Source organism: Sipha flava, unplaced genomic scaffold (assembly GCF_003268045.1).
Source record: "Sipha flava isolate LNK unplaced genomic scaffold, YSA_version1 3_pilon_pilon, whole genome shotgun sequence".
Lineage (NCBI taxonomy): Eukaryota > Metazoa > Arthropoda > Insecta > Hemiptera > Aphididae > Sipha > Sipha flava.
The window spans coordinates 2,007,631-2,020,651 of NW_020273108.1; the positions used below are offsets into that span (position 1 = coordinate 2,007,631).

At 29.2% G+C, this 13,021-nt stretch overlaps 1 protein-coding gene across 3 annotated transcripts in view; it reads left to right on the top strand.

The window, feature by feature from the left end:
* LOC112688627 overlaps window positions 1-13,021 on the top strand; it is a 144,372-nt gene that overhangs the window by 32,241 nt on the left and 99,110 nt on the right. The window contains exon 1 of one of the 3 annotated variants that reach the window (XM_025561913.1): window positions 1,601-2,240. The exons of the other annotated variants lie outside the window; for them this stretch is intronic. Within the exon in view, the coding sequence (XP_025417698.1) occupies window positions 2,213-2,240 (28 nt within the window). The 5' untranslated portion in view covers window positions 1,601-2,212. Of the gene's footprint in view, window positions 1-1,600; window positions 2,241-13,021 lie in introns of those variants that run through there. 3 annotated transcript variants of the gene reach the window in all.

The following is a 13,021-nucleotide window of genomic DNA, read 5'->3' on the forward strand; positions in this document are numbered from 1 at the left end:
CGAGACAATTTTAATCGAATACCAAAAGTGATTTAATTAGAACAATTGATTATAATTTTATAAGGAACAGATTCAAAGTGGAAAATATTGTGAAAAATCCTTCGAAGTATATGAAAATGGTATTATCAAATATTCTGGTGTTCGACGTTTTAGAAAATGTTGTCGGATCGTGAACGAACGTGTGTAGACTACTGTTTAATCCGTAACAATGATTACTGCACGTCTACAACATAAATGTGCAACGTGTTTATTTAATAGTAGTTAACACACTGAGATTGAATTTTATGATGTATGTGTATTTATCGTGATTCAATGTTCAGCATTTTTCCAAACGAGTATCGTATTAAAACGGAGATGCATAAAAATATTATAGTGTTTGATTTTCAACTCGTATGCGATGAAAAATGATCAAGTAGTTGGTACACAGTATATACAGGAGCTTTTGTGGATTCCACGATTTCTCTGGTCAAATATTAGTGAATAATACTTTTGAACTCGGCGATTAGTAATGATATAATCCATAGTATCACATAGATTGGCACGTTTTGAATTTTTTTGCATTTTTTATTGAACGATTTAATTGGAAGTTCGATCGAAAAATACAGTATTTCATAAGTACATTTTTCGACTTAAAAAAAGTCTTTTTCCCACGTCCGATTTCGTAACATCTTAAATTTTTCGAAGAGTGTTTTTGGTTTTTTTTTTAGCGCGGACACATCTCAGCACTAAATCGATATGCAATTCGTGGCCTGTCCATATGTATTACGAACCGCACGAAATGTACGAATTAGAAAACAATAACAGCGTCGACAATTATTATAAACGACGACGGGCAGCGGCGATTGGGACACCGGGTCGCGAAATCCAGTCCGTCGTACGATGGGGAGGAGGGAGGGAAGGGATTAATCCGCTGGACGGACCGGATTAGAATGGGATCGCGTTCACCCGGCACCGATCCCGTTAAGAGGAGTCGTCGGTAAAAAAAAAAAAAAATCTCGAAAACGTCGTTAAACATTCTACGTGCTATTGTTATCGTTGCGGTGTCTGTGACGTTGACGGCGGCAAAGGTGGCGGCGAATCTCTCTCGTGAAAATCGAAAATCCGATTACCCGTCCGTCGGCGAGGGGACAAACGGGGCAGGACGAAATTGCAAGCGGTGGCTTTCGGGAAGAGGTGAATCTCCGAGCGACAGTGGCCACTTGTTGGGGCGGCGGCGGCGGCGGCGGCGGCGGCGGCGGCGGTGGCTGTTCGGTGCGGGTGAGTCGGCATCGTAGTCCCCGTCGATGGCAGCGGTGGCGGTGGCGGCTAGATCATCGTTTGGATCGCGCGGCGCGCATGTCCATACCGCGGGCGTCGAATGTGCGTGACGCCGCTACGTATCGCTCTTCCGCCGCCGTCCGCGCCCGCTTCGAACGCATCGCTCGCTTCAAACGCATCGCTCGCGCGTAAAGCTTGTAAGCGAGTTAACGGTGGCGTGGCCGTCGCGATCTAGCGCGCTGTCGACGAGGAACACACACGGCCACTGCCGTCATCTGCTCCGCCGCCCTCTCGCCCGCCACCAACGCCGCACCGCGAGCTTCACAGTCACCGCCGTTGGCGGGCCGCCACCTGCACAACGCCGCCAGTCGTTTCCCGCGCAGGGCGCAGCGTGTACGCAAATCGCGTTCTCCATATCACGAGCGACGCAGCCGGACGCGATTTCCGCTCGCGACGTTTTCCCGCGATTTTTTATCCTCCACGACTTCTCCGGCCCACTCGCAGCCCCGACAGCGATATCCCGCGAGCGCCTCTCCATCCGCACGCACACATCGGTCCGCCGCCACCGCGATCCCGAACTCGCGTCACCCACCCGCCGCCGCGGTACAGGGTGAAAACCCCTGTGGACGGTGTTCGCGCCACCCGTCGCGAACACGCGAGACCGTAACCAACACCGGCGCGCGCGCACACCGCGTACCATTCGTCGTGTTCGCGCCGCCGCCGTCATGAACCTGTACCGTCGTCACGCGGCCCTACCGAACAGACGGAACGCGTCGTAGACACGCTGCCGCCACCGCCGCGGACGCACACACAGGCATCAGTAGTACTTTAGCACCAACATACCGGTATTCAGTAGATAAAGTAGCGCAGGGACACGGCCCGGGCTCGCAAGTAACATTTCGACCGGTGGAAAGGCAACGCAAACGGCCCCAAAACGGAGCAGATACGGAAAATCATGGGCTGCGTTCAGTCGCTGTTCAACCGTACGTATATCGCAGTTATTGTTTATTATTAATATATCATTGTTTTTTTTTTTATCGTTTTTTTCAAACCCTTCAACGTCAACGGTGGTCGCGGACCACGTTTTCTGTTTCTCCTTCTCCCCACCGGTCCGTCTCGCAAACGTGCGCGGACCAGACGTTATTTATATTTTCTTGTTGTTTAACGAATGGCACAATAAGCGAATGCGCCTGCACGGGCCATTCTCGATTGTAAATAATATCACGAGTGTGCACGCGTGTGCTCTGCGTGCACGGAATACGCGTGTATTAATTTTTTTATTTTATTCGTTTTTTTTTATAGTTTAATGTTTATCAAATTTTTCTTTTTGTTTTTTTTTTATTAACGAAAATTGCGAGACCTAATAGAATGACGAAGTGCAGTCACGTCGATTTTATCCCTGGATTTCCCGTTTTTACAATTTTTTATTCATCTCGAGCTTTTGAAAATACCCCGTTAACCGCACAAAGTCTGTTTCTGCCCATCGACCATCATCACTTTCGCTCATTTGCTCTGATAAACATATTGTACGCGTGTAAAACTATGATCACGCGAAATCACTTTTGATCAACTGTTCTCATCAAACACTACGGTTAGGCGACGTTGTTTTTGAATTTTTTTCGATTCAAAGAGAAAATCAGATAAATTAATAATATTATACACACTATTTCTTATCAATAGTCGGATTTGGTAAATTCGTTAAATTCACTCCTAAATTTTGATTTTATACATAAACATTTCAATCGTTAGTATTTTTTTATCGTATACATTGTATTTTTCATGAACTTTTTAAGCCAACGTACACCCAATCTGAGAAAGTAGTACCTGCTAATATTAACGTTGAGGCTCGGATATCACGAGTAATAATGATAATTGTTTTTCTCTAGCTTTTCTTGCGCGTGCGGATGATTACCGATATAGTAATGCTTTCACTGGATTTTCAAACATTTGACCATATGATTTAGAAAATGTATTTTTATATTTTGTTTTATAATTATTTAAGGAAGAACCATATTTGTTTCCAGCAAAACCGTATATGAAAACATCATGTTTTTATCCGAAATAAACTCGAACCCATCCGATTGAAATATTATAAATAATTATATATCAATTACATTATTATTTTAAATATATTATTTTCAATTATTATGAGTTTACTCTTAAGATGGGTATCGACTAGTTAATAGTATATTATTTTAGTTACATTTTAACTATCGGCAATGTCGCAGTGGTTTCCGCATGGAATTGTATTATTATATTAATTTATGAGTTAAAAAAAAATTGTCTTTTGTACGCCGAAAACTTCTAAAAAATAGCATAGAAAAAGGTCGTTTTCGCGGAATCATACGCTACCGATACGTACTCGTACGTCGTGGCTTTATTAATTGGCTGTTGTTCGCTGCCAACAGATCCAGTGCACATTTGTGTTTGCATTATTTTCAACTACTTGCTTGAAACGTTTTACATATCCTCACGTATGTTATTATTTATTATTAATCAAATTCATAATTGAAGGATGTTGCTTATAATATTTTTTTAATTGCAAAAAAAAAACAAACTGACAGCAATATATTATGATTTTTTTTTTCTAACTTTAACTTTAAATTTAACTTTTTGGTTTTATTATTTTATACAATTACTTAGATATCAATTTCCTATAGAACTCAAGTGTCCATCCAATTGATCCTAAATGCTTTTTTCAATAGAATATTTTATATTTACAAATTTTACACTACGTATATTTTGATATCATTGTGAAAGTACCAAAAAAAAAAAAAAAACGCTTTTTTTATGCTAATGTAATAAACAAAAAAATTGAAGTTATAATAACTAACTTTGAAAGGATTTTCCAGAGACATTTTTTTTTTTGCCTGGAAAATCCGTTAGTGATATCATATCGTAAAAATAAACATGTTTACAGAACATCAACACACACACATGAATAATATTCTTTATGTGATATATGAATCCATGGTTTTTATTATAATATGATGTTATAATTTAATATATTAGATGTTACAATGTAATAGAATACAGTATCGAGCTATCAAGGTAATAAATGTTGGAAAGCGTGAAGAAAACTATACCTGAAAATAAAAAAAATGTTTACCTCAACAATTTCGTTTTGTTTTTGGCTTATTATTATTATAACTATTTTTTATAACAACGTACGTTCGTTATTTACATTTATGTAGTTACATGCATTCGCATTCAGTGCATGCGTTGCTTATACAGTTAACAATACAATTATAATCTATTATGATATGTCCACATAACCGCTTGTGTAAATTATGCTGCCACGTTATACTTATAATAAAATGTGAGTATTTAAATACTGCGTTTCAACTAGATTTTAATATTATATTTGTAAATGGATAGAGAATTATACAAGTAAGTTGTTAACCATTATATAAATGCCGTTCAAAGTTGCCATATTACAATGGTGATATTAATATAATACGTGTTTACCGTTTAAAGCTATATAATCACACTTGATACTGACTTTGCTATTACTATTCAAATAATATACTAAGAAATATAAATGTATTAAGTATATCAACACAGATGTTACATTGAGCAGTTGATTTTGAGAAGTGACTATACTCAGTAACACATGGGATGTAATTATTACTCTTGTAAATGTGAACAAATTTAATTGCAAGTATCCGTAAGTGAAACACCTTTAAATAAAATATATGTTGACCACTTTTCTGTTCAAGAATTATATTTGGATCATTTACATTAAAACCAAAAATATTAATAATGTGATCTATTTTATCTAAAACATCCATTTTATTCTATACATTAATAAAACATAATGCTTATTTATAAAATATGATTATAACAATACGTCTTATCAAGAAAATATTTTAGTATTTCCTCAAGTTATAGAGTATTCCTTTAATCTGAACAGAAATGTGTATTACGCGATAAATATTTTCATAATAATTTTTTTTTTTTTTTAGCTTTTATTAATAAATCTAGTGATTTCATAATAATATAATATCATACCATATCATACCCTATATTTTTTATTATTATAGTTTATTTATAAGTTTATAATATAGATAGCATGTACAATGTACATTATATATACCGTCAGATGTCAACTACATACTTCCATGTGTAAAATAGTCGATAATATATGCTTTTATTTTTCTAATTATTTTTAACAATTTACATTTTTTTTTATAAATATGGATTTAGGAGGGGGTGGCGCCTAGCCCTCTCCCTTGGAACCCCTGTCACCTAGAATATTTGGTTTTTGTATTGAAAAGCGTTTAATCCAGTCTGTAAAACATAAAATGCTTACGGCGGCGTAATGTCAAGAGAAATTTAAATACTTTTTACTCCTTTGACAGCCAAAGATTTTAGAGCTTATAACATATTGTACTTCGTGAATGGGTCTTCAGAGTTAAATGCAAATCCATTCAAACATAATGACCACTTATTCGCTTGATTAAATAAACTACTATCCTTGATTGTCAACCAAACAATTATTGTACATGCCTTACACAGAATTATATCAATATTTAAATGTATAGTTTATACACAGATAATGTCATTGTAAATATATCAACATGAGTATAAGAATCATTAAAACGCAATATTATTATATTAATTCATATGTTCTTGAAATAAACCACCCTGGAATAAAATGTCAGCGCTTTCACTGAAACTCTTATTTTTATGACACAATTTCTTAAGTCTACGATTAATTAAATAATAGTCTTCTTTAACTTTGTAATACATCATAATCAATTTTTTCTAACTGTTAAATATTTCGTTAACTGTTAATTTGTAATCATTGAAAATTCAATCTTAACTATGGTGTTTTCGATATTTTGTAAAATTGATGAATGTAAATTATAACATATTGTTTTCAGTAGTATAAAAATGTATTAGATCAAAGAGATCAAACTATTATTTTTGATTTTAAAAATAAAATAAATAAAAGAGAAAAGAAGAAAAATATTGTATTTTATTACACTTTATTTTATAGTACTTAAATTATCTAATATATTATGTAATATAATATAATACTTGTGTTTTTTTTAAACGAATCTAATTACTTCACAAGTTTAAACACGAATAAAATTATATATTTAAAACAAAACTATATATAAGGTAAAAATTTTCAAACCACATTCAGATTTTTCCATAGAAATTTATATGAATTTAAAATATCATTACCATGTGTATCGTATATAGCTATAGCTTCAATATGAAAAAATAATATCCAGATTTTTATGGATTATGCTTTTTACAAGATTTGAAGACTTACAATCAATCAGTATAATGAGAAAAAATTTGAATATTTGTACATCGGTAAAAAAAAAATAAATTGATTGTTATGGCCAATAACTGATTATTTATTGGAATGTTGAATGTAAAAACAATAATGCTCAGCGAATTCAGTACTTGCCCCTCTAAACATGATAATACGTATAAAGTATATTTATTTATATTGAGGAAATTTAAGTTTTGAATGGAAAATATTATAATAAATAATGATGACAATGAATAATTTATATTTATGATAATATTTTTGTCGATCAATACCTTTAAGGTTAAAATTGTATTTTATTTTACTGGTATTGATAAAAATTAATGTGATATGTTATCCAATCAACATTTATTTCAGATTTTAAGTAATGCTTGGAAGCTAGGTATGAAAGCTGTACAATGATTATCATTTTTTTTAGTCGTTTAGATTTCGATTATATTAGAAATTCAAAAGTTTATAACAATCTTTTACTAGATATTTATTTAAAATTGTATAGTTTATAAAAGTAGTGAGTTAAAAAGTATTTTCAATATATCAATATATATCATCTTTTCCATTTAACTCTTCGACATAGATGAAGTATTTGAATTAAAAACTAAATGTGGTACAAAAAAAAAAATTTAATTAAACTGAATAAATATGTGATATTTCATTACAAATAATTACCACAATTAATAAATTATAATTCATAATATGAACAATCATTAAATAATTGGTTCATTGTTTTCTATATAGTTCATCAAAATTATTGAAGGTAGGTTTATAACAAAATATGAATAATGGTATCATGGGAAAGGTACTCCTGTCACTCTACTTACATCTCATGTAAGCTTTTAATACTTACAAATAATTAACTGTCGTTCGATATTGAATTCTCATAAAAAAATTAGATAGTTTAATTAAGCTGAAAAACTTTTTTTTTTATATTTTGAAGAATGTACAAATTATTTATACAAACATTTGAATTCATGGTGTTTTTTTTTAAAAAAAATAATTTAAATACACAATAGATAACTTAAATTATTTATTTATCGATCGAATTTCTTTTCTTTGTAATTCGTTTTCTTGATAATCAAAAAAATATTGACTAGATTAAAATAATATAAAATTATATCAAAGACATTTTTTAAATAAAATTTTACTTCTATAATTAATGCAAATTTATGAAGTATTGTTTAAACAACAAAAAAGTGCTTTTTACGATATTTATAATAGTTAATATCCACTAAAGGAATTCATCTTTACTATTTAAATAAATACATCTATTATATAATGTTTAATAAATATATGTTTTTGAATGTTTTAAGTGTTATAAAATATCAATATACTTACACGGATTGATGAATATTCTATGAAAATAAGCGAAATCATACAATAGCAATTTCTAACTTTAATTTTAATCAAGTCTTATTTTTTTATCATATTGGAAGTATAAACTTAATACGTATTGCCATTTTTTTTTTTTGTACAATAATAGTCAGAGAATAATTCTTCAAAATAAATTTACGACTGAAGGTAATACTACAATGAGTATTGACCTATTGGCAATGGATATTTCTTTTATGCAAAATCTTTGCACAAAAATCTATTCCTTGCAATTCCTACATTTTATGTTGAATTTCACACTTAAAGAAGTACCATAAATACTGACTTTCTTTTTTTTAAAAAATTAATGAAATACGTTTTCAATGAAGAGTTGCGAGCTGGAAACTAAATTTGTCTATTTCATTGGTACCGGACGTGACAAAATAGCGTGAATCAACATTTAATGTTTTTGTGGACGTAGAAAATACATTGTTAAATCTATTAACTGTTTTCTCCATATTATCATTACAAGTGTTAGCAACGGTTTTTGAACTAAATATTTAGTCTCAACATACAGTCTTCTAAGTAATTATCATAAATAATTGTATTATTTTAAATGTGTGTCTGGATCTTGGTTTATTACATGAGATGCTGCAAACAATTTAAAAAATATAACTATAATTACTTTCATAAATTATGTTAAGAAAAAGAGTAAATTTGTATGCTTGAGAATAATTTAGAAAATAACGTGTAAAAAATACGTAACTGTGTCATAGTATTCAAATCTAATTTGGTATCTAGTCACTTATTTTTACATCAATATACTTATCATGTAATATTTACATGAGCACTTAGTAGTTATATAATATATGTATTTATGTTTTACTATGTAAATAATATTTTATATTTGTTTCTACGAATTGTATTTAATCTATATTGAGTTTAGCTATAACATTGTATTTGAGATTTACCATTTTCTTTTATATTATATATGAAAATGTTGTATTTAGTATACAATGTATACTATGTTTATGTCATAAACATTTGAATTTTATGAAAATTATAATAAATATTTAATAACATTTAAAATTGAACTGCAATACCATTTTATTAATTCTGAATTTATTTATTTAAAAAAATTATTATTTTCTTTTAATTTTCAGATGCAATTCAAATAAATAAAAAATTAATATTGATAAAATATTTAATATTTCATTAAGTTTTTGCAAGCAAAATACTAACTATCTACCTATAACTAATTTTTATCTATTAAAAAAATAAATATTAGTAATAGGTATGTACTCGTATGTGAAATTTAAATTACGATCTTTAATTAGACTCAAACGCGATTTTTCTATTAGCTATATTATAAACTAACATTTGTTATTAAAAAATGTTTATAGATGCTTGTATATCTAATGTTAATTTTTATTTACTTATACTTCTAATATTTATCCATATACTTAATATACTAGTTAACTTTTTATATAATTCTGAATTGAAAGTTATTATAGTCTAGATAATCCACGGTGAATGTTCTGTGTTTTGTTTTAATATGAAGTTCATGTTAAGTTTGATGCCTACATAAGTACATACAAGGTTTTAAATTAATAGCTAAATGATACTTTTTTCACATTACTTATAGTTTTTAACTGCGGTTAAAATACAATTGCCCATAAAATATATGTGTAGTTATACATGCGATTAGAAGTATATTACAACTACTATTGTGTAAATTTGAAAATTATATAATGATCGAAGAGATAAACAAAAGGCTTTCGTTTTTCATGTCATATTGATAATTTGTTATGTGCATTTTTCGTAATAAATAAACATAGGTATTTAACCGATTTCTAAAATATTGATACTATAATACATTATATATATTATAATTTATAGTATACTTTAACACATAATTAAAAATATCACTAAGATTTTTTTTTTTTTTTTTTTTAATTGAAAACATTCCCATTGATTGAAATAAGATTTACAGTTGAGAGTAAAATGGTATTATAAAATAAAGAAGAAAATATTATTTCTATTATAAATACCAATTATCTGTGTAATGGATGCTTCACCATGGAGTTTAAGCTAATTTTAAACTTAATGAAATCAATTCAATCTAAATATTTCTTGAGAATAATCAAGTATACTTAGAGTGAATTACGAGTGACCTTACATTTAAATTAGGTTAAAACTTACTATTTTCCGAAAATTGTAAAGTTCATCGAAATATGTATCCACAACGGGTTGGAATATTTTATGTAATTAAATTTGATTTATAAAACAATAAAATAATTCCAAGTAAAAATATAAAGCATTTTCGTACACAGTTATTTTTTTGTTTCTCACTTAAAATGTATTCGAAATAAATTATGTTGTAGTTTTCGTTGCATTTTGCTTTTATGATTTACACAATTAATATTATTAATCAACATTTAATTTTAAATCCTTTAATTTGAAAGAATAGCCTTAAACATTTTTAAATTGTACTTCAAGTCATTTCAACGTCGGTAAATAATTAAAAATACATATAAATTCAAGACCAATATATTTCTCGCTCAAACTCTTCCGTTTTATACAACAATTTTATAATTTTCATAATTTTTTAATTTTTATTTTATGACAGCTAAATTTGCGTTTGTAAAGTAATTTGGTTATTTTTGATTAAATACTTAACCACATTTATTTAATCATTTTATTTTAAATGACGTGAAGTGTTCGCGAATGTTCTTTATACTTCTAGTAATATGTGTATAATTTAATGTAGGTACGCCATAATAAATGGTTTCAAACCAACATAAGTTATTTTAAGATGTCTGAACTTGGATTGATTATTTTTTAGGGATATTATAATATTTTAATACTATTTTAAATTTTATGATACCAGAGATATTATAGTACATACATACAATACGTATATATCGGTCTGTAATTAACAAATGCCATATTTTCCATTATTTTCGATAAAATAGTCAGTGTACATTACTTACAAATGGATATTAGTGTTTTGTTTTAATCCTCCTATACAAATTAATGTACTTACACAAAGTAAATAAAAAATGAAATTTATGGCCTGGAGTCGTTACTTTTTATTGTTATACGTTTACGGTAAATGCGCGTAATTGAATAACATATAGCGGAAACGCCTAAATATTACAAAATATATGAAAAAAAAAAATTCTGAGATGCACAATATATATAAATATCTCTTAAATAAATTGAAACAAGCATTTTCACACAAATATATGTCTATATGTCTATTTTTTTTTTTTTAAATTTAATTTTTATCTTTAAAATCTATAGATCTTTGTATATTTGAATGACCTATAAGATATTGCTGTTATTCGTTAAAATCCTGTTGTATCCAAATAGATATACGGCTTAGTTTATTTGGTCTGATTTAACCGTTAATACTGTATTTACGGTAAGTCTTGTACTTCATTATTTTTAAAGCATTTAAGTCAATCGGATAACTACTATGCTCGACAAAGACAATATTGATCACCAAACACTGTCCTCTTGGCTTCAATGGTATACCGTTAAGTACCTGGCTATTTTAATTAAATAAATTTACTCTCTCATACTCTTCTATCTCGTCCCCCACCCTTGCCTTGAAAATAACCTCACTCGTGATGATGTTTCTGTGAATTCCCAGACATTGTTGAATATACGCCCATTAATAATATAATCATGGGAAACGTAATTTTATTAAAAGCCCTTTGATATATACTTCCTATCGTTTTTACTTGCTATTCCCTTTTTTATGATAGTTTGGTTTAAAGAGAAAATATACCATTCAGTCTGTTGTTACCCAATAATTGAATTAATTTTCAGTAAACCTTTAATTTCATTAAGTCAGTAATGTTTTTCTTATATTTTTTTTTTCGACATCAAAAACTAATTTTCATTCGAAAGCTGAAAAATAACTTTAAATAAAATAAATATTTGATAATAAAATGATAATCTTAAGCTTTTGATATTAGCTCATCCATAGTTTCTTTTGAATAACATTCCTTTTGTCCTACATTTTTATTCATTTAATTATTTTTTAGACTTTAAATGAAAATCCATAGTTTCTTATGAATAACATTCCTTTCGTCCTACATTTTTATTCATATAATTATTTTTTAGACTCTAAATGAAACAAAAAATGTATACACGGTTTTGACCGAGAATCGTCCACTGATCATCACAAAATGAAAAGTAAGAAAAAAGAAACGCGTTCTAGTTGGTAAGCTGTATGAGAATTATTTTACAAATTTTCCATCAGTATTCCTAATGAATACAAAAAACTGATGTAAATGATAAGAATACAGCAACATTTATAGCATAGCGATTTTCATCATTATGGACAAACTCAAATTTTTGTTTTCATCGCAAATCAAAAAATAATAATTATAGACACATGACATTTTCATTGAATGTTTATTTTACCGTTTGTTATCAATGATTTAATTTCCAAAGGATTTTTTGTTGCTATAAGAAAATTAAAATAATTTCATTTTTTATTTTTTTCACTTTCTTTTTGAAAATTTCAATGAAAAATTTGGTTTTATAAAAAGTAAAGTTAGTATGCGAAGTTTCTCATACATATTTATTGATAATTAGGAGAAAAATTGAGTTAAATTACCGAAAAAAAAAAAAAAAACAAGCGTCATAATAAATCCTGACAAAACAATAAAATTAAGAAAATCTGAAAAAATGGTTTATTAAAATATTCATAAAATGTTAAATACTTATATTTTACAAAATGGAAATTTTAAAATATGTTTATTTCAAAGAATTTCGATTAAACTATATTATCTATTTAGTTAATGATATCAGGGCTTATTTTTTTGTGTTATAGTACACACATTGTGTAGTAAAAAATATAAATGTGCAGTAGAAAATTTGTGTGTGTGTTTTTACTATGGAAGTCAAATATATAAGATATATATTTAATATATAAATATATATATATATATATGGAAGTCAAATTATCATTTGATATAGATAACATCCACATCTACTTTTTAACTTTTTTTATGATCCATTCCACTCCTTTTCCCTTACATCCCTTATAGCCGGAAATCCAAGGGAATTTGAGAAGGACTGACATTTTGAAGATATACTGAGTCATGGAAGGCTTTGCCATATATTACCAAACAAAATGTCAAAACATGTAGAGAG